The following is a 26,988-nucleotide window of genomic DNA, read 5'->3' on the forward strand; positions in this document are numbered from 1 at the left end:
CCCAGGGCCTGACCTCTTTACCACACTTGGTACCTCTTTACCACCTCTTAATAAAACGAAGTTACTGGATTTCAAGCCCAGGCTCTGGAAATATTGGAACTCAAAGGCTGTGCTCTTGAAGTATGTCCTTCACACACCTACCTTCCCTGCCTGCTGCAGTTCTGTCTCTGGCTGATTAAAACCTGCTTTTGCCCAGAGCAAGCCGAGTGGCAGGGCACACTATCCCTTTTTATGAAAATCCAGCAAGCGAGTGTAAAAGGAAGATAATCACACCCCCGCCCCATTTAGAGGCCAAAGATACTTAATTATCTGAAACCCAGATAAACAGCAGGAGTGGGATGTAGACTAGACGTGGAAAAGCTGAAGCGAGCCAGAGGGGCTGCAAGAAGAATTATTAAAAACTAATGATGTGATTCAGTGCTGGAAGGAAGGCAAGAAAATGAGTCTGAGGTTGTTGACAGCCTCTGAGAGTTCTTGCCTGAAGTAAGATGGGGGCAGGATGGGTAGGGAGATGGGGTAGCAGTGGGAGGGACTAGGAGGTGGGTGGAACATAGGGTCAAGAAGGGGGAAAACACAGGCGTTTCAAGCATTATCTGCCAGATGTTTGCTGCCTGTTTTCCGGAGGTGGTTTTGTGTTATTGCCCTGTTCCAGTAAAGTTGATAAAATTGCCAGGCCTCAAGAGAGAGATCTCTAAATGCCATTTTGCACATTGGAAATCAGGGGACAAGCAAAGGGAAGTCAGCAAGAGAACACACACTGGAAATTCAGAGTGAGGAGCACACTCAGAGCTCACACTTGCCTGCTGGGAGCTCACTCATAGCTGGTCTGTGAACTTGACCTCCTGGGCCTGATTGAGGGCAAGTGGGTGTCCTGGATTGGGGTGGTTCCTGATGCATCTTTCTCTTAGTAAGCATTTGATGTGGGTTATGTGAGCATGTGTGTGAAGGGCTTAGCACAAGCCTAGGTCCACAATAAGGGCTCTGTAAATGCCAACTGTTGTGGTCCTTAAGAGTTCTTACGGGAACCCGGTTCTTTTTCTACAGCACATTCCCAGAAGATTGACTTCACAAACCTTGACTGTCTACATGGGAGCTCATAATTTGGTCTCTGAAATAAACAGTTTATGTGCAGAGAAATGGTGATACTGAAACACCAGGGGTTTGGTCTAGGTCCTGCTGCTCGCCACATAGAAAGCCCATCACTGAGAAGATAAGTATTGCCAAGGAAGAAGATTTTAATTGCATGCTGCAGCCAAGGAAATGGGAGCTCAGTCTCAAATCCATCTCTCTGACCAACTAAAACTAGGAGTTTATATAGCAGGGAAGAAATATAACAATGTATAAGAAAACAGGAACTAGGGAGGAGCAAGGAAGCAATCATGATGAATGAAGGGTCTGGCATCTCATCGTCTGGATGTGGTAATCTGGTGAGTTTCAGTTCTTTGATATTTTTTGAGAGGCCTGGGGGTCCTTTCCTGAGGAAGGAACTCAGATAAGACAAATGAGGGCTTCAAGCTTTAAGATCAGAAAGGTCAACTTCTGTGTTTATCCAAAAGAATATCTACGGGTTGGGCGCGGTGGCTCACGCCTATAATCCCAGCACTTTGGGAGGCCAAGGCGGGTGGATCACAAGGTCAGGAGATCCAGACCATCCTGGCTAACACGGTGAAACCCCGTCTCTACTAAAAAATACAAAAAAAAAAAGTTAGCTGGGCGTGGTGGCAGGCACCTGTAGTCCCAGCTACTTGGGAGGCTGAGGCAGGAGAATGGCGTGAACCCAGGAGGTGAAGCTTGTAGTGAGCCCAGATCGCACCCCACTGCACTCCAGCCTGGGTGGCAGATCGAGACTCTGTCTCAAAAATAAAAAAAAGAACATCTATGATGGGACTATTGGGTCAGTTTCAATGGTACAGAAAAGTCCAAAGCCTGACTTAGTAAAATCTGTCCAAGTTCCACCACACACAATTCAAGATGGCGGAACAAGACAAGACCCAGTGTGGAACTGGGGGCATCCAATCAGGGGTTTGTCCTTGTGTTGTAGAATAGTAAGGCAAAGAGAAAGGGGGTCCTGGCATTGAGAATAAAGATAACAGAACAGCTTAAGGTTAAGGGCTCTGCCCCCACGAGACAGACACCTTGGGTTCAAATCCTGGTATTACTTCATCCTAGCTGGTGACCTTGAACGAGTCACTTTGCCTCTCCCACCTCAATTTCCTCATTCATAAAATAAAAGAGATAGAACTCACTCTATTGGGATTCTTGCGAGGACTCAAGAAGCTAAAATTAAGGGGCGAATGCATGCAAGGGACGTAGTGCTCTGTGGCATATCAGTGCCCGCGGGAAACAGCAACTCTGTGTGCTGCGTCATGTGTCCAAGGTCACAGACCAAGGACGTGAGAGAGTCAGGATGATGACCTCTGATCCCACATCTCCCGAGTTCTCACCAGTTCCCTGGGAGTAGGGAAATCTCCCTCTTCTTCTTCCTCACTGTCGCGGCAGGAAAAGAGGGAGAACAGGCAGGGGCTGTGGATCTTGGGGGAAAGGACAAAGTAAATCAGCTGAGAAAAAGGAAGCCCATGAAATAATCTAAATGTCAGGGTGCCAGGGCTTTGGGGGTGGGGCAGGGAGCCCACCCCTGGACTCATGCTTAAAAGAGTCAATGCAGGCTGGGTGCAGTGGCTCACACCTGTAATCCCAAGGAGGCCAAGGAGGGCGGAACACTTGAGGCCAGGAGTTCAAGACCAGCCTGGCCAACATGGTGAAACGTTGTCTCTACTAAAAATACAAAAATTAGCTGGGCATGGTGGTTGGCACCTGTAGTCCGAGCTACTTGGAAGGCCGAGGCACAAGAATCGCTTGAACCCAGGAGACAGAGGTTGCAGTGAGCCGAGATCACACCACTGCACTCCAGCCTGGGCGACAGAGCGAGACTCTGTCACAAGAAATAAAAATGAAAGAGTCAATGCCGCAAGAAGCCATGGAAGTGAGACACATTCTCAACCATGAAATAGGGGCTGACGCGCATGGTCTCCGCAGCAGCTGACGGGCATTAAGGTGATTACTTCTCAGCAGGTGTGACAAAACACATCTCACTGCGGCTATTACACTACGGTCACTGGGAGTCTTTCAGCCGAGGGCTGTCACATTCCTGTCACTTAAAGCTTCCTCTCCTGAGCCTGAAAATTATCAGTAGGGTCTGAAATTTTTTTCTCTCTCTCCTACTCTGTGCCAAGAGTGTCTCGTGTGTGTGTGTGTATGTGTGTGTAAGAGGATTGTTGGGGTAAGGATGGAGTGAGAAAGAATAATTTATTGCACATTTGACAAATATTCATGACACTAAGTGCCAGGCACTGTTGCAAATGCTGGGAAGACATTGTGAGGAAATTGGATAAGGTCTCTGCCCTCATGGAGCTTATAAACGTGAAGGAATTATCTCGGTAGTTTATAGTCAAAGCTTCCTTCCTTCCTCCTTTCCTTCCCTCCCTTCCCTCCCTTCCCCTCTCCTCCCTTCCCTCCCTTCCCCTCCCCTCCTCTCCCCTCCCTCTCCCCCTCCCTTCCTTCACTGATTCACTTGAACATTCTGGAGTCAGACTGCATCCTAGCTTGGCTACTTATTAGCTAATGCAGCATCAGGCAAATTTTGTAACCTCCCATTCCTTCCCATCCACAATGGAGATAAGAACAGGACACACTCATTGGATAAGCCCCACAGCTTTGGGAAAAACCATCTCTGAGAAACAGCCGAGAAAGTGAATTCAAGCAGGGCCTTGGCTCAAAGCCTGTTGGCCTGGAGGGCTGAGGATGATGGATGAGGACTTTGTGCAGATCTGAGTGTTCTGTGTCCTTTGTCCTGGCTGCCTTAGCGTCCACCGTGTATCTCTGAGATTGATGAGGCAGGTGCACCACCGGGCAGGCTACACACCATACAAGGCTTAGCTTGGTTGGGGAGCGTCATCATCATCCAGTGCTGTCTGTAGGACTCCATTCCAGCAAGACATCTGGGGGCATGGAAGGGGGTTCCTCCCCTGGAAAATGTCACAGAATCCCTGATCTATGTCCTAACAACACTCAGGTCCTTCTGTATCCTTTAGATAATTTGATTTATCCAAGGGTCTACTGTTGACATTTGTCCCTAAGTGGTCAGATTCACGGGCTAGATGAGGACGTTCAGTGAGATTACAAGTCAACAAGAGCTTACTGCAGAGCTGCCTCTTAAGAAATGCTAGTTATTCTTGTCCTTAAGCCTGGGCTAAGTGAGAGGCATTTGCACATCCATACACACACACACGCACACATCCACACCCACAACCACACATGCACACACATATCCACACACACGCACACATCCACACCCACATCCACACACCCACCCACACATGCACACACATATCCTCACACACACACACACAGATCCACACATACACCCACACACACACATCCACAATACACATACACACATCCAGACACCCACACACAAACACCCCCACACACATCCACACATACATCCACACACATATCCACACACACATCCACACACACACGCGCACACAGTAAAGGTCAGTAAATGCACAGTGGTAACCATTGTTCCTGCAGCAGCACCATTAGGTAAATAAAAATAAATATGTATTTTTAAAATTTTTTATTTGTATTTGTATTTTTAAATTTTTTTTATTTTTGTAGTTTTTTTTTAAACAAAGGGATCTTGAGTACTTAAAAGCAAGACTCATGTTCTCTGTCTTCCTTTTATTTTATTGTTATTTTGAGATAGTTTCTCACTTTGTTGCCCAGGCTGGAGTGAAGTGGTATAATCTCAGCTCGCTATAGCCTCCGCCTCCCAGGCTCAAATGATTCTTGTGCCTCAGCCTCCCAAGTAGCTGGGATTATGGGCGCATGCCACCACACGTGGCTAAATTTTTTGTATTTTTACTAGAGATGGGTTTTTGCCCTGTTGTCCAGGCTGGTCTCAAACTCCTGGCCTCAAGTGATCTACCTGCCTCGGCCTCTCAAAGTGCTAGGATTATAGATGTGAGCCACCACACCTGGCCTCTCTGTCTTCCTTTTAAAACACAGGGAGGAAAGGATTGTTTCTGAATGCTCACGTATCATTTTAGCTTATTTCCAGACAAAAGGGAAGATATTTCTTAGCCATAAAGTGGAAATGTTCTAGAACCCTCCTCAGAGATGTCTGTGAGAAGGAATTATGCATGGGAAGCATTTAGCTCAGGATCGGGCACATGCAAAGGGCTGGATAAATGACAGCTGTGAATACTGCAGTTCATTTTATGAGGCGAGAGGGAAGGTCATATAACGTCCTAGTGAGAGTATGGGCTTTCAGGAGTTCAAGGCTGCAGTGAGCTATGACGGCCTCGCTGCATTCCACCCTGGATGACAGAGCAAGACCCTCTCTCTAAATAAGTAACTAAAAATTTATAAAGAATAGGTGTTTTAAAGGCAGAAAGAGCTGAGTCTGAACCTTAACTTCCCATTTACTAGCTGGGAGGCCTTGGGCAGGTTGTTTCATTTCTTCAAGCCTCAGTCTCCTCATCTGCAAAATGGGATGATCACAGACTCAGCCTCTTGGCGCTGTGAAAAATCAGTGAAAGAACAGGGGAGGGGCTTAGCGCCTGCCTAAAAGATTTGATGTTCCTGCTGCTTCCAGTGGAGGGTGGGTGGGTGAGCTGACAGGCAGTGCAGGGAATTTTCCAGCCAGGTTGCCTCTTATACCTCTGGTTTGGTTTGATTTTGCTTGTAACCGCTCACTGTTTGTCTGCAAAAGCCCAATTTAAAAAAAAAAAAATTCATTTTAATTTGATGTTTTTATATTTTTTGTATTTTTAATTTTTTTTCTTTTAGCGACAGGCTCTCGCTCTGTCTCCCAGGTTGGAGTACAATGGTATGATCATAGTTCACTGCAGTCTTGAACCCCTGGGCTCAACTGATTCCCCCACCTCATCCTCTTTAGTAGCTGGGACAAAGGCACACACAGCCACACACAGCTAATTTTATTTTTTGTAGAGACAGGGTCTGGCTACATTACCCTGTCTGGTCTTGAACTCCTGGGCTCAAGTGATCATCCCGCCTCAGCCTCCCAAAGTGCTGTGATTACAGGTGTGAGCCACTGCACCTGGCCTTAATTTGTACTTTTTAGAGACAGGGTCTCTCTCTGTCACCCAAGCTGGAGTGCAGTGATGCGATCATAGCTCACTGCAGCCTTGAACTCCAGGACTCAAGCAGTCCTCCCACCTCAGCCTCCTGAGTAGCTGGGACTACAGGTGCACACCAGCACACACTCAGAGCCCAACTTTTTAAATGAGAGTTTGTCTTGAAAGATACCTGCAACTCTTCAGGAATGCTGTGCTCTGTAGATAATGAACGTTCAACCCACGTGACTCTGATGTTGCTATAGACTCCATCTTGTTATTTTCCCCCATTTTAGAAATGAGGGAACTGAAATTCAGAGAGTGCAAGTAACCTGCCCAAGCTGATAGGCTTAAAAAAAAAACTCAGGCCTATCTGAGAGCAGAGTGTGTGCTCGTAAAAGACACCAGCACAGGGTACAACCTCTGCGTTCCCCTCCCTCTTTCTTCCCCGCGGGTGATACAGAAAGAACAAAGGTTTTGGAGTCAGATTGGCCTGAATTCAATTCCAACTTCAGGGTCTTGCTTAAAACAGGAGATGACAATATCCACTTCCCTGGGTGGTGGCGAGAATCAAATGAGGCTTTTAAAAACGTGCATAATGCCTTTATCTCAGTGCCTGGCACACAGTAGGCGATCAACAAATATTAGGTTTTCCTCTCTCCTCCACACACTTCTTTCCTCGGCCACATCCCCAAAACACTCACATGAACCTGAGTTCGGACTCCCGGCGGACCAAGACTTCCCGGAGACGCTGAATTTTTGCCATCTCCAGCTCAATCTCCTCTGGCATCATGGTTGTCTCCGCCATGGAGATGATGTCCAGCTGATCTGTGCAGGAGACAGGAAATACAAGCATCAGGACCCCAAGGCTGCACCGTGGGACACACCCTGACATGGTTCCAGGGCACAGCCTTGCTCCGCGACCATCACACGCCTTGAGGGCAGACTTCAGCCTGTGCCGCAAATGTGTATTCGTGTGCACATCCTTTGGAAACCAGAAAACATGTTTTCCACAGGAACTTCGTTTGTTTGCTTTTTTGTTTGTTTGTTTTGTCTCGCTCTGTCGCCCAGGCTGGAGCGCAGTGGCCCAATCTCGGCTCACTGCAAGCTCCACCTCCTGGGTTCACGCCATTCTCCTGCCTCAGCCTCCGAAGTAGCTGGTACTACAGGCGCGTGCCACCACGCCCGGCTAATTTTTTGTATTTTTTTTAGTAGAGACGGGGTTTACCGTGTTAGTCAGGATGGTTTCCATCTCCTGACCTTGTGATCCTTCCGCCGCGGCCTCCCAAGGTGCTGGGATTACACGCGTGAGCCACCGCGCCCGGCCTTGTTTTTGTTTTTTGAGACACAGTCATGCTCTGTTGCCCAGGCTGCAATGCACTGGCGTGATCTCAATCTTGGCTCACTGCAACCTCTACCTCCGAGGTTCAGGCGATTCTCCCACCTCAGCCTTATAAGTAGCTGGGATCACAAGTACACACCACCAGGCCCAGCTAATTTTTGTATTTTTGGTAGAGACGGGATTTCACCATGTTGACCAGGCTGAGGTCAAGTGATCCGCCCACCTCGACCTCCCAAATACCTCGACTGCTGGTATTGTAGTCGTGAGGCCACGGCGCCTCGCTGGGAACTTTGTTATGATGGCTAGTGGAGGCTCGAAAGTGGGCTCACAAAAGCCTGTTTAAGGCCTTGTCAGCCCCTGCCTGGTCCCAGATTCTGAGCCTCTGCTCCCCGACCATGACCACTCTGCCCTGTGGCCTAAGCCTCTAAGACCAGCCGACTCTAGGCAGAAGAAAGTTTTACCATAATTATCTTATAGTAATACTACTACTAAGTAGTGTAAGTATTTTTTCGTTTGTTTTTGAGACTAGGCCTCACTCTGTCATCCAAGCTGGGGTGCAGTGGTGCAATCATAGCTCACTGCCGCCTCGAACCCTGGGCTCAAGGGCCCCTTCCGCCTCAGTCTCCCAAGTAGATGGGACTACAGGCCCACCTAGGTAATTTTTTAATTTTAATTTTTTGCAGAGATGGGGGTGTCACTATGTTGCCTAGGCTGGTCTCAAACTCCTGGCCTCAGGCAATCCTCCCAACTTGGCCTCTTGAAGTGCTGGGATTACAAGCGTGAGCATACATACACATACATATATATATGTGTGTGTGTGTGTATATATATATATGAATATATATGGTTTTATATATATAATATGTATAATATACACAGACACACTTTCTTTTTTTCTTTTTTGAGACGGAGTCTCGCCCTGTCGCCCAGGCTGTAGTGCAGTGGCACGATCTTGGCTCACTGCAACCTTCACCTCCTGGGTTCGAGTGATTCTCCTGCCTCAGCCTCCCGAGTAGCTGGGATAACAAGTGTATGCCACCACACCCGGCTAATTTTTGTATTTTTCGTTGAGGTGGGGTTTCACCATGTTGGCCAGGCTGATCTCGAACTCCTGACCTTGTGACCCACCCACCTCAGCCTCCCAAAGTGCTAGGATTATAGGCATGTGCCACCGCGCCTGGCCAGACACACTTTTTTAAAGACTGAAAAAGTACGCTAAAATGTTAGCAGTTAAAATGTTAATATATATGCGTGTGAATATATATTTATACTATTATATACATATAAATATATCCACTGTGATATAGGTCTTATTTTTCTAATATAAAGTTAGGACCTCACTATTTCATTATGTGTTCTTTTCACCTAGCAACATGCCATGAGCGCTCCTGCCTGTCCTTGGATGGTTTTCCTCGGCAGCAGCATGGAAGGCGGGGCGGTTTTCTATTTGTGGCTGTATCACGAAGCACTTAAGCAATCCACAGACATGTAGGTTGTTTCCTATTTTTTCCCCACTGTAATCATGGGGAAAAAAATGTAAGAATTATTTTCACTGTAAGAATGTTCCAGTGAAGAACGTTCTCAAAGTGAAATCTTCGCACACATCTACGGGGTTCCTTCGGGCTATGTTTCTAGGGTGAATGGCTGATATATAAGGGATGCGCTATTCAAGGCCTTTGATCGGTAGTGGGGGAGACTCGGGGCAGGAGATGTTTTTGGTGTACCCTGAGACACCATCACATCACCTGTAATTCCTTCCACACCCACCCCCAAGATGGAGCCCACCCCACACCTCAGTTCTACAAGGGCGTCTGTCTTTTTCCTTATACTCAAGGAATAAGGAAAGTTGGTATACCTTATACCCATGATTTGGAAAGTTGTTCTCTTTTTCCTTTTTCTTTCTCTCTTTTTCTTTTTTTTTGAGACTGAGTATCCCTCTGTTGCCCAGGCTGGACTGCAGTGGCATGATATTGGCTCACTGCAACCTCTGCCTCCCAGATTCAAGCGATTCTCCTGCCTCAGCCTCCTAAGTAGCTTGGATCACAGGCTCGTGCCACCATGCCCAGCTGATTTTTGTATTTTTAGTAGAGTTGAGGTTTCACCATGTTGGCCAGGCTGGTCTTGAACTCCTGACCTCAAGTGATCAGCTTGCCTTGGCCTCCCATGATGCTGGGATTACAGCCGTGAGCCACCACACCTGGTCTTCTTTTTTCTTTTTGTAGAGATGAGGTCTTGCTATGTGGCCCAGACTGGTCTGGAACTTCTGGCCTCAAGCAATCCTCCTGCCTCAGCCTCCCAAAATGCTGGGATTGCTTACAGGTGTGAGTCACTGTGCCCAGTGAAAGTTGTCCTGTTTCTACCTGTCCAACTGCCTCCTATGTCCTGGGGCCCTGGCCCTTGCACACCTGCACAGGGCTTAGGGCGCTGTGATTTGCAGGCTTCCCTGAAGTCAGTCCCTGCCTGCTTGGATCTCTAGATACAATAGCGCCCTCTTCCAGGAGCCCACCTGATGCATTTGTCCACCTGTGGGACTCTCCTGGCCCTGAGTTTTTCAGCAGACATTGGATTCTCGGGAAATTGGTGTTCTTTTCCATCACCTACCCCCTAATGTGGCCGTTCCACGTGCCAAAATTATCTGTCTCCCCTCCACCAATCAAAACACCTTATTTTGCTGAGGAGACTGGAAGAAGGTAATTCTCCGGAGTTGATTCTCACATTGAAATGAATGGCCTCTCTTCATTCTCTCTGAGACAATTCCCCTTTTTTTTTTTTTTTTTTAGACCAAGTCTTGCTCTGTTGCCCATGCTGGAGTGCGGTGATGCAATCTCGGCTCACTGCAACCTCTGCCTCCCGGGCTCAGCAATTCTCCTGCCTCAGCCTCCCGAGTAGCTGGGTCTACAGGCACATGCCACCACGCCCGGCTAATTTTTTGTATTTTTAGTAGAGATGGGGTTTCGCCATTTTGGCCAGGCTGGTCCTGAACTCCTGACCTCAGGTAATCTGCCAGCCTTGGCCTCCCAAAGTGCTGGGATTACAGGCGTGAGCCACCGTGCCCTGCCTGACAACTCCCAGTTTTCAAGAGAAACAATAACAAAGGCAATGGAAAAGGCCAAGCAATTATATGAGGAGAGGAAAAACTTTGACCTGTTGGTCATCGGCCTATTGAAGATTTTTCTCCTCTTTGAGTTCAGCATCTCAGAGCAGTATCTGCTTCTTTTATATTTTCAGGGAGCGCCAATATTTCATAAAATAGGTAAGTGCAGAACATAAATAGTGCAGAACCTGCTACTGGGTTGGAGAGGGGGTCACAGAACAACTGTGTAAGTGGGAGGAAGACAGCAGAGGTGGGCGAATGGGAAAAACATGAAGTCGGAGAGATTCACAATCACCTCCTCCCTGCCTTCTAAAGATGGCGGGTCCCGAAGATTATCTGGCCACCTGGCCAAGCCTGTGCCGGGGAAGGGTGAAAAGGGAGACACGGTGGAGGGAGAGGAGGGAGTGTCAAAGAGAAGCAGGAAGGAGAGAGGTCAGAGGAGCTATCTCAGTCTGTGGCTTGGGGAGAGGGAGCGATGTCTGTCTGTAGAGGATTTGTAGGAAAGGTCTCGTGTGATGTGCTGGCTAAAGATCTCCTGAGGGTCATCTGGTTATGCTTCAAGGCCCCTGGAATCCAATTTCGGGTCCTACTACTGTCCCTGACACCATGCTGTGGTGGTTCCTGGGATTGAAGCAGTAAGGACAGGCTTGAGGAAGGAGGGAAGAAAGGAGGGATAGGATCAAAATGTTAATATTGGCTGGGCACAGTGGTTCATGCCTGTAATCCCAGCACTTTGACAGGCCAAAGCGGGCAGATCACCTGAGGTCAGGAGTTTGAGACCAGTGTGTGACCAACACGGTGAAATCCAGTCTCTACTAAAAATACAAAAATTAGCCTGGCGTGCTGGCAGGTGCCTGTAATCCCAGCTGCTTGGGAGACTGAGGCACGAGAACCGCGTGAACCTGGGAGGCAGAGGCTGCAGTGAGCCGAGATTGTACCACTGCACTACAGCCTGAGGGACAGAGTGAGACTCTGTCTAAAAAAAAAAAAAAAGAGATACTAATATTGAGTGCCACTGTGTGCTGTGATGCTACCAAGCTAGAAGACCAGCCTTACCAAATCAGATGGCCTGGGTTTGAGTTCCAGTTCTGCCCCTCCCTGGCTGTGTGGCCTTGGGGAGTTGGTTAACCTCTCAGCAGCTCTGTTTCTCCTCTGTAAGATGAGGACAGTAAGGGAGCCCATCACCCAAAACAGACATGAGGGATGAATTACCCCGGCACGTCACGTTTAATATGTGCTTGCAATTGCCCTTGTTATGACGCCGCACCTGCTCTGCCCATCACCTCTTTTAATCCTCGCCATAAGCCAGCAAGTTCAGTAGGTGCTCATTTTCACAAAGAAACAAAGGCTCAGCGCTGGCAAGGGAAAGAGCTGAGTCCAGGTCTGGCTTCGAATTCATGCTCTTTGACCCTCACGGCTGCCACTGGTCCAGGCGGCTGTTCTAAGTCCGACACCCCCCATTCATTCCCATCTCAGAGTCAAGCGTGGTGCCGTAACAAGTCATGGCCAATGGGGAGGCTTAAAACAAAAGGAATTTAATCTCTTGGACTTCGGGAAGCCAGAAGTCCGAAACCAAGGTGTTGGCAGGGTCACGCGCTCTCCAAACGCTCTAGGGATGGATCCTTTCTTGGCCTTTGCAGCCCCTGGTGGCTCCTTGGTTTGTAGTATTAGGTTGGTGCAAAAGTAATTGCGGTTTTTGCCATTGAAAGTAATAGCATCACTAAAACCTCTGCCTCTGTTTTCACAGGGTCTTCCTCCGGGTGGCTCTGTGTGTCCCTTTCTGTCTCATTAGATTTAGGGCCCACCCTGATCCAATGTGAGCTCATCTGGATCCTGATCTGAATTACCCCTGCAAAGACCTTATTTCCCAATAAGGTCACATTCTGATGTTCTAAAATGCACATGAACTTCAGGAGGCCACAAACCCGCAAGAATGAGTGGCCACAGCCTTGCAAGCTTCCTGACATTAATGTCACTCTCTCCAGGGGCTTTAGACCCCGCGCACGGAGCACAGCCTTGGCTGGAAGCAGCAGGAGTCCCAGGAGGTGGCCAGGAGGTGAGGGAAGTGCATGGGGGAATTGGGGTCTGGCAAAAAACAGCTAGGCGGGGGCAGTGTCAGAAATCCTGATTTGACACTAGTCATCAGCCACAAGACCTCGAATGAGTCCTTTTATGTCTTTGCATCACTTTCCTCCTGTGCACAAGCGTTCAATGGTTACCTGTGCTGGAGGCTTTCTGTGTATTACGTCATGTAATGCCTATTTTACAGAGATGACTCTAAGGCTTAGAGAAGGAAAGTGACTGGTTCAACATCACGCAGCCCGTCATCGCAGAGTTAGTATTCAAACCCAGCTTGCGCTTGCTTGCTCTCTCTCTTCTCCCTCTCTCCCCTCCACTCCACAACCACATGACCTTAACCACGTAATCCAGCCTCCTGGTGAGGGCTGAATGCATTTGTGCCTGCGAAAGTGCGTAGTTAACCACCCCACGATATGAGTATCCTTGTTTTTCTCATCACAGTTCAGATGGGCAACCTGATTTCCATGGGACAGATGCTGAAAACGGCAACACACCCTGGGGCGAGGCGTGGGACGAAGGGAATTAATCACACCCCAGGAACTGGCATTTTACCTCCATCCCTGGGGGAGGATGGAGGCGGTGGTGCCAGGCTCCAGGTGCTTAGCTTGGATTTGGGGCAAAGAATGGAACAAAGACCTACGTTGAAAAGTCCTGCTCAAGGATGTTTATCTTCCCCAAGAGAAAGGAACGAAACCTAAAGCTTGAATCAGATACAAATTATTAGAATCCTTTCTTGCCGTGAGCTGTCTCTGCACCAGGCACTGTGTTGGGCTCGTTGTACACCTCACCTTTTTTTTTTTTTTTTTGGTGAGGCAGGTCTCGTTCTGTCTCCCAGGCTGGAGTGCAGTGGCATGATCTAGGCTCACTGCAGCCTCAACCTCCCAGGCTCAAGCAATCCTCTCACTTCAGCCTCCTGAGTAGCTGAAATTACAGGTTCGCTCCACCACACCCAGCGACTTTTTTGGTACTATTTGTAGAGATGGGGTTTTGCCATGTTGTCCAGGCTGGTCTCCCAACTCCTGAGCTCAAGTGATCTGCCCATCTCAGCCTCCCAAAGCGCTGGGATTACAGGAATGAATCTCATCTCATTTAGTCTGCACAATACCTTAGGCCAGGGGTTGATACCCTACGGCCAGGGGACCAAGTGCAGCCCCATGCTTGATGTTGTAAGTAGAGTGGTTCTGGAACACTGATCACGCTCATTCATTTACATGTCATTTATGGCTGCTTTTGCATTGCAAAAGCTGAGCAGTTGCCACAGAGACTCCCTGGCCCACGAAGCCTCAAATATTCACTACCTGGCTCTTTACAGAAAAAGTTGGCCAACCGCTTCCCTGGGTGGTATACTGTTATTTCTCCAGTTTAAAAGTTATGAAAGCCAGGTTTACGCAGTAACGATAATAACTAACATTTGTCGAGCATTTATCACATGCCAGCACCTGTGTATTACCTTATCTGATTCTCAGAACAGCCCTGAGTGGTCAGTGCTGTTACCCCATTTCATAGATGGAGAAGTCAAGGCTCAGGAAAGGGAGTAAGTGATGGAGGTGAGATTTGAAACAAGATCTCTCCTACTCCAAAGCTCTTATTGTAATCAACCGTATTCATCTAAGAACTACCTCCCTACTTAAGTACCATCATCACCATAACAAAATTGAGTAGACTGTATTGCTTTAGACACAGAGGGAGTAGTTATTCCCAGACATTAGTGGGCAAGGTGAATATCTAGGGAGGTTGTTTAAGAAACAATTCCCTGCCTCCACCTCCAAGGATTAGGATAAACCTGGGTTGGGGTGTTGTGTCCAGGGAACTTCATGAAGGAGGTCTTCGGATCAGAATGAAAAATGCTGATACAGGACCTGAATAAATGAATATCACACACAGTCAGTTTCTTTCCAGTCTGAACTTGTGTGATAGAAATTAGCCTGCTAGACTGTTCCTTTCTTGATCACATTTTCCAACTAGAAGGCAGGCATCCGACAGCTGCCAAGGAATGTCTCCGTGAGGAGGACAAATCACGGGAAGAAACGGGAGGAGCATTTCAAGCTGGCTAGAGACGACGAGTCTCACACACACTTCCAAGCAAGAGCTTGCTTGCTGTGTGGAGACAGCAAAGCATGAAGGCACAGACGTCCCCAGGGCTCCAACTGCCATTGCTGTCACTGAGCTTCCAGGAGCTGAGTCACTTCTGGGGGAAGAGGCAGCTAAATCCATCTTCCCATCCCCAAATGCCACCCCAGGGAGATGCATGCTTGCTGAGCGGTGGCACCAGCAAACAAGAGCTGAGCACCCGGGCAGCCCTGGTATGCGCCAGCAGGTTTAATCACTGATCTCAAAACAAAACAAAAAGTAAGGCTACCCAGGGACAGGAGTGGTGGAGGTGATGGAGGATGGGGGCTGGTGATCTAGAAACTTCAAGTTTAAATATAAGTTTGGAGGGTTAAACTGCAGGAGACCAGAGAGATACATTTCCTAGCCCAACTTTTCCAATTAGGGGTCATGGTAGGAATTTAAGCTCAGGGTGCCCTGCACAGCCTCTGCCTTTACTTCTGCATTATAACTTTATGTGCCTAGTACTGGCCCCAGAACTTGCTCATTTCGGGCATTTACCATTGAGCCATGATCTAGCTCATATCAACCTCTCTTTCTAGATTAATAAAATGAGGCTTAGAGAGGTCGTAAATGATTGGTCAAACTCACTCACTCAATTTTTGCAGCAACATCAAGGGTCCTGTCTAGATCCTGCTGCTCGCTACAGAGAAAGCCATCACTGAGACAATGAGTATTGCCAGAGAAGAAGGCTTTAATTGGGTGCTGCAGCCAAGGAGATGGAAAGAGCCTCAAATCCATCTCCTCAACTCACTAAAATTAGAGGTGGCAAGGAAGAAATGTAACCATGTGTTACATTGTGATACATTCCTATTCTTTTTTTTTTTTTTTCTGGGAAAATATTAGGAAGGGGTAAGGAAGAGAATCTGGTCAACAGGATGCAGGTGGTTGGTTAGGCAATCATGATGGTTGAGGAGTCTGGCATCTCATTGTCCGCATATAGTGATCTGGTAAATTTCAATTCCTTAATACTATCTGGAAGGCTGAGAGGTCAGTTTCTTGAGAAAGGAACTCAGGTAAAATGAATGCAACTTTCTAAAATTTTAAGATTAGGAGGGGGCCGGGCGCAGTGGCTCATGCCTGTAATCCCAGCACTTTGGGAGGCCGAGGCAGGTGGATCACGAGGTCAGATAGGCACCATCCTGGCTAATATGGTGAAACCCCGTCTCTACTAAAAATACAAAAAATTAGCCGGGTGTGGTGGCAGGCACCTGTAGTCCCAGCTACTCGGGAGGCTGAGGCAGGAGAATGGTGTGAACCCAGGAGGCGGAGCTTGCAGTGAGCAGAGATTGCACCACGGCCCTCCAGCCTGGGTGGCAGAGCGAGACTCTGTCTCAAAAAAAAAAAGATTAGGAAGGTCAATTTTTGTGTTTATTCAAAAAAAATACCATAAACATGAGTTCGAAGGGGCAATTGGGGCAGTGCTATAATGAGTGGTAGAAATGAAACTCAAACCCAGATCTATCTGATGCCAATGCCCATGCTCTAAGGTCAAAAGAGCTACAGAACAGTGTTTCCAAAACTCTCAACACTGCATAGAATTTACCCCAGCTACATATTCTATACTCTATCATGTACTACTCAGTACGTCATGACATTCCCTTTTTTTTTTTTTAACGGAGTCTCTCTCTGTCACCCAGGCTAGAGTGCAGTGGCGCGATCTCGGCTCACTGCAAGCTCCGCCTCCCAGATTCACGCCATTCTCCTGCCTCAGCCTCCCAAGTAGCTGGGACTATAGGTGCCCACCACCACACCCGGCTAGTTTTTTGTATTTTTAGTAGTGGGTTTTCACCGTGTTAGCCAGGATGGTCTCGATCTCCTGACCTTGTGATCCACCTGCCTCGGCCTCCCAAAATGCTGGGATTACAGGCGTGAACCACCGTGCCTGGCTGACATTGACTTTTTTTACTCAAACTCCCTAAAGGAAATGTCACATGACATCCACAAACAATCAGTGACTCTTACTTGGCATAATTAGAAAATAGCCATAAAAATAAACCTCATGAAGCAAAGCAATACAGTTAAATTCTGGCTAAATACTATAGCCTGCTTAAGATTCAGATTGAAGCTTGAATTTTCTTTCTTAACAAGATGAATCAGCAAGTACTAGGGGCATTAAAGACAAAGATAGCACCAAATTGTGGCTTTCTCCTTTAGGTAATCAGAAAGGTTGATAACTGGGGAGAAAATGAGTAGCTTTCCTGAAGGGAAATTCATTGCTGTTTGATGCTACAAGCATGGGAGTACCACTGGGGATACCTATCCCATGCCCTGTTGTAGAATGGAATTCCAGTCCTTTGCGTTGGAAAGGTTTTAAAGGCCGTTTCGGTCAGCCTCATACCTGTGTTGGATAGGAGGTAAGATGACTTGGTAAGATGTGGTTCTCTGGTCCCTCAACAAACAGTTCTCATTCAAACTTCAGTGAGAACTCAAGCTAGAAGGACAATTCTCAGCCATGGGTTAAGTCCTACCCAAAGAAGAGTCAGCCATTTTGAGCGATTATTTCAACCCAGCTCATATAACAAAGGCAATCAAATGAAGGGCTTGGGGGGGTGCTATTCATTTCAGTCATTGGAATATACTTGGGTCACAGCCATTGCATTTAGGGAAGGACATGAGGGACTCAGGTAGGGGGAGTCAGTGTTGGAGGAGAATCAACTTTCACCTAATATGTCCTTTTCTCTTGTTTGGGTTTTTTAACATACTTTTTCTTTTGGAATAATTTTAGATTTCTAGAAAATGTGGCTGGATGTGGTGGCTCATGTCTGTAATCCCAGAGCTTTGGGAGGCTGAGGGAAGAGGATCACTTGAAGCCACGAGTTTAAGACCAGCCTGCGCAACATAGCAAGACCCCAACTCTACACAAATAAAATGTAAATATTAGCCGGATGTGGTGGCACGCGGCTGTGGTCCCAGCTACTTGGGAGGCTGAGGTGGGAGGATCACTTGGGTCCAGGAGTTTGAGGCTTCAGTGAGCTATGATGGTGCCACTGCACTCCAGCCTAGGTGACAGAGTGAGACACTATCCCTAAAAAAAAAAAAAAAAAAAAAAAAATTTAAGAAAAGAAGAGTTGCAAAGAGCATACAGAATTCCCCTCTACTCCTCATTCAATTTCCACTATTGTTAACATTACCAAGAAGTTGACATTGGTGCATTGTTATTAACTATATTGATTGAAATTTTAGCAATTTACCAATAGTCAGATGTTACATTTTCAAAACAGATTTAAAATTAAGAAGAGAGAAAAGAAAAGGGGTTGGGGTATGCGGGCACCATGCGGAGCCAGGCCAGCCCTTGAAGAGGCCAAGAGAATGGAGTGGTTCTGGGCATGGGCTTTTGGGTTTCAGAGTCCAGCTCTCATGCTTGAGCCATCCATCAATGACTCTGGGCACCTCAGTTTCTTCATCTGCAACATGGGGGAACAAGCGTACCCATCTCACAGGTGATTCATGTAAGTGACAAGCATACAGAAAGTTTTCTGCAACATATATTTGCTCTTATATACATTTAATAACTATGCATTGAGAACCTGCTTTGTGGCAGACCCTGCTCTAAGCAATGGGGAAGGAGCAATGAGCAAAACAGACAAAAATCTCTGCCCCTGTGGACCTGAGCTTCTAGCAAGAGGCTTACACTGTTCTGGAGAAAAGTTGCTCTAATAATCTGCAGGGGTCATTGGCTCAAGAGAGATGTCGCTTCAAGCCCTGATTCTACTACTAATTGTACGACCTGGGCAAATTACTTGATCTCCCTAAGTCTCAGTTTCCTCTTCTGTAAAATGGGACTAATAACTCCTGACTCATGAAGTTGCTGCTGTAGGGATGAAATGCGATAACATACCTGTCCCTCAGTATCCATGTGGGATTTGTTCCAGGCCTCCCTATGGATACCAAAATCCTTGGATGTTCAAGTCCCCAATATAACAGGGTGGAATATTTGCATAGAACCCCCACACATCCTCCTGTAGACTTTAAATAATCTCTAGATTACTTATAACCCCTAATACAATGCCTACACATCACTTCATTTACATAGATTCAGCATAGTACTCCAAGTTTTGCTTCTTGGTAATTTGTGGATTTTTTTTCTAAATATTTTCCATCCATAATTGGTTGAATCTAAGGATGCGGAACCCACAGATACAGAGGACCAACTGTATATACGTCATGTGCTTGGTGTAGTGCCTGGACATCACAAAGAGTGGTCAGTAGCATTATTCCTGCCATCACAGTGCCTTTCCCCGGAAGAAGCCAGACTAACACTGGAGAGAAAATAAAATTGGAGCCACCATCAGATTTGAAGAACACAGACTCATGGCCATGGGGACCATCTCTTGGCCCCTCTAGGTAAGACCACAGCCCCGCAGCTCCAATAGACCCATACCTGCCCTGAGAAGAGAATCTAGAGGGGGCCCCTTCCAGCCTTTTGTCAAGGAGCCAGGTCCTGGTATTGACCCAAAAGAGAGTCTTGAATCTCAAGGGTATAGATCTGCGTTCCATGACCAGGGAGCCGATATCTGAATGCATTTCAAAGGCTCCTGGTGGCACTCCAGACTTCACTGTCATCAATCATTCATGTAGGAAAGAAGCTCATTCCAATCCCCAAGCATCCTATTATGGGATGCACCAAGTGCCTCGCCTTCTTGCTATAGCGTGAATGTAATGGGAAGCCGCCTGTTGCTTTTAATGAGTCACCGTTTCCCAAAGAGATGAAGTCACTGCTTTTAACTCAGAAGCTCTTGGCTGCTCGATTTCCCCCAGCCTGCCTCGTGGAGAGGATGCCACTGGGCCCCCAAGAGCGATCATATCTTTCCTTGCACTCTGCTGTCTCATACATCCCGTCTCTGTGAGGTCGCCCCACAGGGAGGTATTTGCAGCTGAGGAAACTGACGGGCTTCAGATCCTGGCTATGACTGTTATTCTCCAGTGGCACCTCAAGCACATTTTTTTAACTTCTGCGGGTTTCCATTTTCCCAGCCACATCTGACGTGTCAAAGGACACAAAAGTAATTCGGGAGGATGCACCAACAGCGGGTGAAGACGCAGGCACTGGCGTCAAGCAGACATGAGTTGACGGTCCGGCATCTTTCTAACGGCCGACCTTGGCAGATGCCCTAACCTCTCTGAGCCTCAGTTTCCTTATCTGTAAATCGGGGGTCATAAAAGAGAGAATGTATAGATCAGTGCGGTCCAATTGAAATAGAACACTAGCCACATATGTAATTTTGAACATTCCAGGAACCACATTCTAAAAAATAAAAAGAGCTGGGTGTGGAGACACATGCCTGTAATCCCAGCACTTTGAGAGGCCAAGCGGGGCAGGCATATCACTTGAGGTCAGGAGCTCAAGACCAGCCTGGCCAACATGGTGAAACCCCATCTCTGCTAAAAATATAAAAATTAGCCATGGCAGGGCATGGTGGCTCACTCATGCCTGTAATCCTAGCATTTTGGGAGGCCGAGGCAGGTGGATCACCTGAGGTCAGGAGTTCAAGACCAGCCTGGCCAACATGGCCAAAGCCTGTCTTCCTAAAAATACAAAAATTAGCCAGGTGTGGTGGTGTGTGCCTGTAATCCCAGCTACTCAGGAGGCTGAGACAGGAGAATTGCTTGAACCCGGGAGGCGGAGGTTGCAGTGAGCCGAGATCATGCCCCTGCACTCCAGCCTGGGCAACAGAGGGAGACTCCCTCTCAACAAGAACGACAACAACAACAAACAAAAAAAACCAACTGGGCATGCTGGCAGGTGACTATAATCCTAGCTACTCAGGAGGCTGAGACAGGAGAATTGCTTGAACTCGGGAGGCGGAGGTTGCAGTGAGCCCAGATCGAGTCCCTGCACTCCGGCCTGGGTGACAGAACGGACTCCATCTCAAAAAAAAAAAAAAAAAAGTAAAAAGAGCTGGGTGTGGAGGCACATGCCTGTAGTCTCAGCTACTCTGGAGGCTGAGGCATGGGGGTCACTTGAGCCCAGGAGTTTAAGTCCAACCTAGGCAACATAGCAACGAGACCCTGTCTCTTAAAAATAAAAAAAAAAAGATAAAAAGAAATGGGCGAGATTAATTTCAGTAACATATTTTATTTAATCCCATAGATCTAAAGGATTATCAGTTCAAAATGTAATCAATATATTAAAGACATGAATGAGATGTTTTCTATCCTTTTTGGAGGGAGTATGGAAGTCTTAAGTCCAGTATGTATTTTTTACCCTTTAAATAGATCTCAATTCAGGCCAGGTGTGGTGGCTCACACCTGTAATCCCAGCACTTTGGGAGGCCGAGGCAGGTGGATCACTTGAGGTCAGGAGTTCGACACCAGCCTGGACAACATGATGAAACCCCATCTCTACTAAAAATACAGAAATTAGCCAGGTCTGGTGGCACGTGCCTGTCATCCCAGCTACTTGGGAGGCTGAGGCACAAGGATCACGTGAACCTGGGGTATGGAGGTTGCAGTGAGCCGAGATTGCGCCACTGCACTCCAGCTTGGGTGACAGAGTGAGACTCCGTCTCAAACCTAAATAAAGAAAGAATAGATCTCAATTTGGAATGGCCACATTTCAAGTGCTCCCGAGTCCCAAGTCCTTGTTCACCATCCCAGGACACTCCATTCACTTCCTTCCTTCTTTTCTCCCTAATACCTCAAAGATTCTGTCTCCCTGAGGTGTTTCTCCATTTCAGGACTCTTCTGCTTTCCCTCTTAACCGCTCTCATGAAAGGACTTCTGATGGATCCTCTCGTCCCACCTCCAGCCCCTGGCACCCTATGGGTGGCCCTGCCTTTGGTCAGGGCCTCCGCAGGTTCAACCTGGGTGGAGCCACAGGTCACACGAGACCCTCCCCTTCAGCAGGGACTGTGAGGAAACCCTTAGAAGGAGCGTGTGGGGTGCAGGCCCCACAGGTCAGCTGCCCCCTAAATCCTAATAGGACTGGCTCGGCTGTGACCCAGAATCCCCTGCAGAATGAATGCCTGACGTCAGCTCTCTCAGGCAGTGTAGTCTGTCGGGAGCCAGGAAGGTGGGGATAATGACACAGGTATCTCTGTGGAGGGGACTCCACAGCAGCGTCTGAACAAAGGCACCAGAAAACAGGAGATGGGCAGTGATAAGCCGCAAACAGCCTACAGAATTCCCCTCTACCCTTCACTCAATTTCCACTATTTGTTAACGTTACCAAGAAACTGACATTGGTGCATTGCTTTAACTATATTGATTGAATATATTGATTGTGTGTTAAGGGGCGGCTGGGATATTCCTGTACCCTCATCCCTTTGTTTCCTCACTCCCTACCCCGACTCCTTATCTGGAGCTGGAAGGTCTTTGGTGAGCTGAAGAAAGACACGGCTTATTAAATAATAATGCTGCGACATCTTCCCGCAAGAGGCGGTCAGTGTGGGCAAGAGAAAAGCTCGTCTTTCAAATGCTCTGAACAACCTGAATGATGAGCTGGAAGAAATGTCCAGGGCTTCAGAAATCAAACACCATTCCTCCAGGAAGGAACTGGGAGGAAGGAAAGGGAGGCAGAGAGAAGGTGTCCACGGATGCCCTTCCCAGGTGGACTCAGGGAGAAGCTGTGGTCCTTTCCCTCTCATGAACCACAAGGTTATGCAGAACTGGCTGATTGTAGGAATTTCTTTCTGGAAACACGCTCTTCCTCTGCGACCTCACAAAAGTCCCAGATCTAAGAGGTCCAAGTAGAAAGAAATGACAAAGGGGGCAGGGGAGAGCATTTAATGCCCTTGGCTTTTTTTAATTTTTTTTTTGTTTTTTATTTTTTGAGATGGAGTCTCATTCTGTCTCCCAGGCTGGAGTGCAGTGGCGCGATCTCGGCTCACTGCAAGCTCCACTTCCTGATTCAAGTGATTCTCCTGCCTCAGCCTCCCAAGTAGCTGGGATTACGGGTTCCTGCCACTTCACCTGGCTAATTTTTGTATTTTCAGTAGAGACAGAGTTTCACCATGTTGGCCAGGCTGGGCCCTTTACTTCTGCAGTGAAATAGGAAATAATGGTGGAGGTGAAGAGGTGAGATTGAGAAGTAGAGGACAGACTAAGATAGCCCATTTGGGGAGGAATCCTGGGAGGACCCAAGACTTGAGACGAAGAGTTTCTTTCACAAGAAAGACAAACTCCAGGCTAATCCTGTGGAAGTGTAATCTGAGAACATCTGAAGACTCATTCTGAGTGCAGAAGCCAAGGCTAGAGCAAGAGCTTCATCTCACTGCTGCTCCATAGCCTGTGAGCACTTTGACATTTGGAGTTGGATCCTTCTTTGTGATGGGGGCTGTGCTAAACACTGTAGGGTGTGCAGCAGCATCCCTGGCCTCTGCCCACTGGCTGCCAGTAGCATCCTCTCCCAAACCCAAAATGTCCTCAGACACTGGCAAGTATCTCCTGGGGGACAAAATCACCATTTGTTGAGAACCACAGGTTTAGACTCAGGGTCTTTCTCCTTCTTTCCTTTCTCTCTTTTCCTTCCTTTTTCTTTCTTTCTTCCTTTCTTCCTTCCTTAGTTCCTTCTTTCCTTCCTTTCTCTTTTTTCCTTCCTTCCTTTCTCCCTCCCCTTCCCATTTCCTTTTTCCCCTTTCCTTTTCTCCTTTCCTTTCCTTTTTCCTTTCTTTCCTTTCCTCTTTTTGTCTGAAACAAGGTCTTACTCTGTTACCAAGGCTGGAGTTCAGTGGTGTGATCATACCTCACTGCATCCTCAAACTTCTGGGCTCAAGCAATCCTCCCACTTCGGCCTCCTGAATAGGTGGGACTACAGGTGTGTACCACCATGTGCTTTTAATTTTGTAGAGACGGAGTCTCACCATGTCACCCAGGCTGATCTCAAACTGGCCTCAAGCAATCCTCCCATCTCAGACCCCCAAACTGATGGGATTACAAGCATGAGCCACTGCACCCAGCCTAAACCCAGAGTTTTTTTTATTGTGCTCCTAGGGCACAGGTATGAGACTCACCTAGGTGTGATTTAAAAAAAAAAAAAATCCATCTCCCTGGGCTTCTCCTGGACCTATTAAATCAAAATCTCGTAGGAGACCCAGCAAGCTGCCCTTCAAGAAGGCGATTCTTCATTAAACACTCTATACCTCACTTTCCTCAAATGGGAAGGATAATGATAATGTCTATCTCAAGGGTTGGTATGGAGATTAAGAGAGGGGATTCACACATTGAGCACAGTGTGCTGAATGTTAGCTATTATCACTCACCTTAAAGGTGGAGAAGCACTGGTTTGGAGAGAGATGCAATGAGTGCTCTTGAAGAGAGGGAAGAACAGGAACCTGGGGGCAGGAGAGTGAATGCTGCTGTGATAACCACTCTGCTCAAATGCCAGCCAAGTACCGTGGCTAATGATGAGGGGGCACAATGGGGATGATCCCACCATCCTAGGGCTTTCCTCCCTGCAGATCATCATCGTTCCTGTTGACTTCATGCTCCAGCTGCCTCCCCCGCTAAAACAAATACTGGCAACTGATGATACAAGGGAAGAGGGGTGACAATGGAAAAAAATGCCAATCTGTGTCTCAGTTACAAATGAACACAAACTTAGTGGCTTAAAACAACACACATTTATTATAGTTCTGGAGGACAGAGGCCCAATGGATGTGAAAATCAGGGTGTTGAAACCGACACAGTAGTTCCATAGACAGTTTTTTTCCTTCTTGATAAACGTAGAAATTGACCTTTCTGGTCTTAACTCTTGAAACTTAAAGTTTGTTTTATCTGAGTTCCTTCCTCAGGAAGGAATCCCTTCCCTCTCAAATAAGTATCAAAGAACTGAAGCTCACCAGATTACAGCATCCAGACAATGGGATGCCAGACCCCTCATTCATCGGGATTGCTTCCTTGCCCCTCCCAAGTTCCTGTTTTCTCACACATTGTTACATCTCTTCCCTGCTATATAAACCCTTGATTTTAGTTGGTCAGGTAGATGGATTTGAGACTGAGTTACTGTCTCCTTGGCTGCAACACCTGAGTAAAGCCTCCTTCCTTAGCAGTAATTGTTGTCTCAGTGATCGGCCTTCTGTGCAGTGAGCAGCAGGACCTAGACCAATCCCCTGGTGTTTGGGTAACAGTGTCAGCAGGATTGTGTCTTTCTTGGGGCTCTAATGAAGAATGAGTTTCCTTGCCTTTTCTAGCTTCTGCATTCCTTGGCCACCTACATTCCTTGGCTCATGGCCCCTTGCTTTATGTTCAAAGCCAGCAATGGTGAATGGCGAAAGACTGGCTCTGCCCGTGCCTGGCTCTGCCCCTGCCTGGCTTTGTGCCCCTGGACAAGTTATTTAAATTCTCTGAGTTTCCACTTCAAAAAATTTCCCTTGTAAAGTGGGTCTATTAATCCTTAGCTTGCAATATTTGTTTATTTCATAATAGCTGGTTGTGTGGCTGGTAAGTGAGTTATGCAAGTTTCCCAATCGTCGGTTTCCATTACCTGTTAACCAGGGATAATAATAGAGGGTACCCTTGGATGTAGTGAGAGTTGAATGACAGATGATGTATAAGGCTCTTAATGTGGTGCCTAGTACATCATAAGGACATAGTGAGGACTTGGGGAGTGTCAGTTATCACAATCACTGTCACTATCCTCACCATTATCACTATCATAGTCATCACCGTTCTCACCATTATCTTTACCATCATCACCATCACCACTATCACTATCACCACCATCACCATCATTACCATCATTACCACCCCTTTCATCATCACCATCACCACTATCACCATTATCACCATCACCACCATCAACATCACTATCATCATCATTACCACCACCACGATCGCCACCACCGACAAAAGAAAAAGCAGCCAAACTCAGAATTCCACATCAGCTGGAACTAGGGTTGGGGAAGCACAGAGGACATCAGCCCCTGGGAATTCCTTGCCCCAACTTCACCTCCCTCCCAGAACTCCCTTGGCTGGGAATATCCCACCTCATACACCATCCCATTCTGTGCCCTCTTGGAAGATGAGAAGCACCAAAGGTCATGTGTCCCACCTGCAATGTCCACAAAAACCAATATTAGGCTTGGAGAAGAGAAATGAGAAGAGTGATATTAAGATAATAAAAGTAGGCCGGGCACGGTGGCTCACGCCTGTAATCCCAGCACTTTGGGAGGCCGAGGCAGGCAGATCACGAGGTCAGGAGATTGAAACCATCCTGGCTAACATGGTGAAAGCCCACCTCTACTAAAAAATACAAAAAATTAGCCAGGCGTGGTGGCAGATGCCTGTAGTCCCAGCTACTCGGGAGGCTGAGGCAGGAGAATGGCGTGAACCCAGGAGGCGGAGCTTGTAGTGAGCTGAGATCGCACCACTGTACTCCAGCCTGGGTGACAGAGGGTGACTCTGTCTCAAAAAAAAAAAAAAAAAATTAGCTGGGCATGGTGGTGCGTGCCTGTAGTCCCAGCTACTCGGGAGGCTGAGGCGGGAGAATTGCTTGAACCCGGGAGGTGGAGATCACGCCACTGCACTCCAGCCTGGCAACAGGCAACAGAGCGAAACTCTGTCTCAAAAAAAAATAATAATAATAATAAAAAGTAAATTAGGCCAGGCATGATGGCTCACATCTGTAATCCCAGCACTTTGGAAGGCCAAGGTGGGCAGATCACTTGAGGTCAGGAGTTCGAGACCAGCTTGCCCAACATGGTGAAACCCCACCTTTACTAAAAATACAAAAATTAGCCAGGCGTGGTGGCGCATGCCTGTAATCCCAGCTACTCTGGAGGCTGAGGCACAAGAATCACTTAAACCCAGAAGGCAGAGATTGCAGTGAGCTGAGATCAAGCCTCTGCACTCCAGCCTGGGCGACAGAGCAAGACTCTTATTCAAAAAAAAAAAAAGAAAAAGAAAAAAAAGGAAATCTACCAACATTTCTTGAGCCTTTTAAAACTTTTTTAAGGCTCCGATAAGATTAAGTCCTTTCTGGAATAAGGAGAGGTATTAATAAACAAATTCTTTGTTGCTTTCAAATCAGTTTATGCGTTACTCAAGAAAAGCAGTTAAAATACCTTTATATTAAATTTCATTTGATCAACCACTTTATTCGAACACCTTGGCCCAGAATGACTTTGGTTATTCCAAAAAGCAAACTCCCGCGAAGGCAAAGGTTTATCACCATTAAGGATAGTCACAAGACTTTGCCACAGATTGGGACTGCAGTTCCCAGGTGGGACTTCCAGAAAGGTTTGCATTTGAATTACGTGTGTGTTATTTCCAGGGTGAGACTT

The 26,988-nt window shown here is 47.3% G+C and overlaps 1 protein-coding gene across 1 annotated transcript in view; it reads right to left on the bottom strand.

The window, feature by feature from the left end:
- The window catches only part of BMERB1 (bMERB domain containing 1), a 151,550-nt gene that overhangs the window by 61,159 nt on the left and 63,403 nt on the right, over positions 1-26,988 (bottom strand). The window contains exon 2 of the mRNA XM_032145235.2: positions 6,845-6,968. Within this exon, the coding sequence (XP_032001126.1) occupies positions 6,845-6,968 (124 nt within the window). The remainder of the gene's footprint in view (positions 1-6,844; positions 6,969-26,988) is intronic.

Source organism: Hylobates moloch, unplaced genomic scaffold, assembly GCF_009828535.3.
Source record: "Hylobates moloch isolate HMO894 unplaced genomic scaffold, HMol_V3 SCAFFOLD_23, whole genome shotgun sequence".
NCBI classification, from domain to species: Eukaryota; Metazoa; Chordata; class Mammalia; order Primates; family Hylobatidae; genus Hylobates; species Hylobates moloch.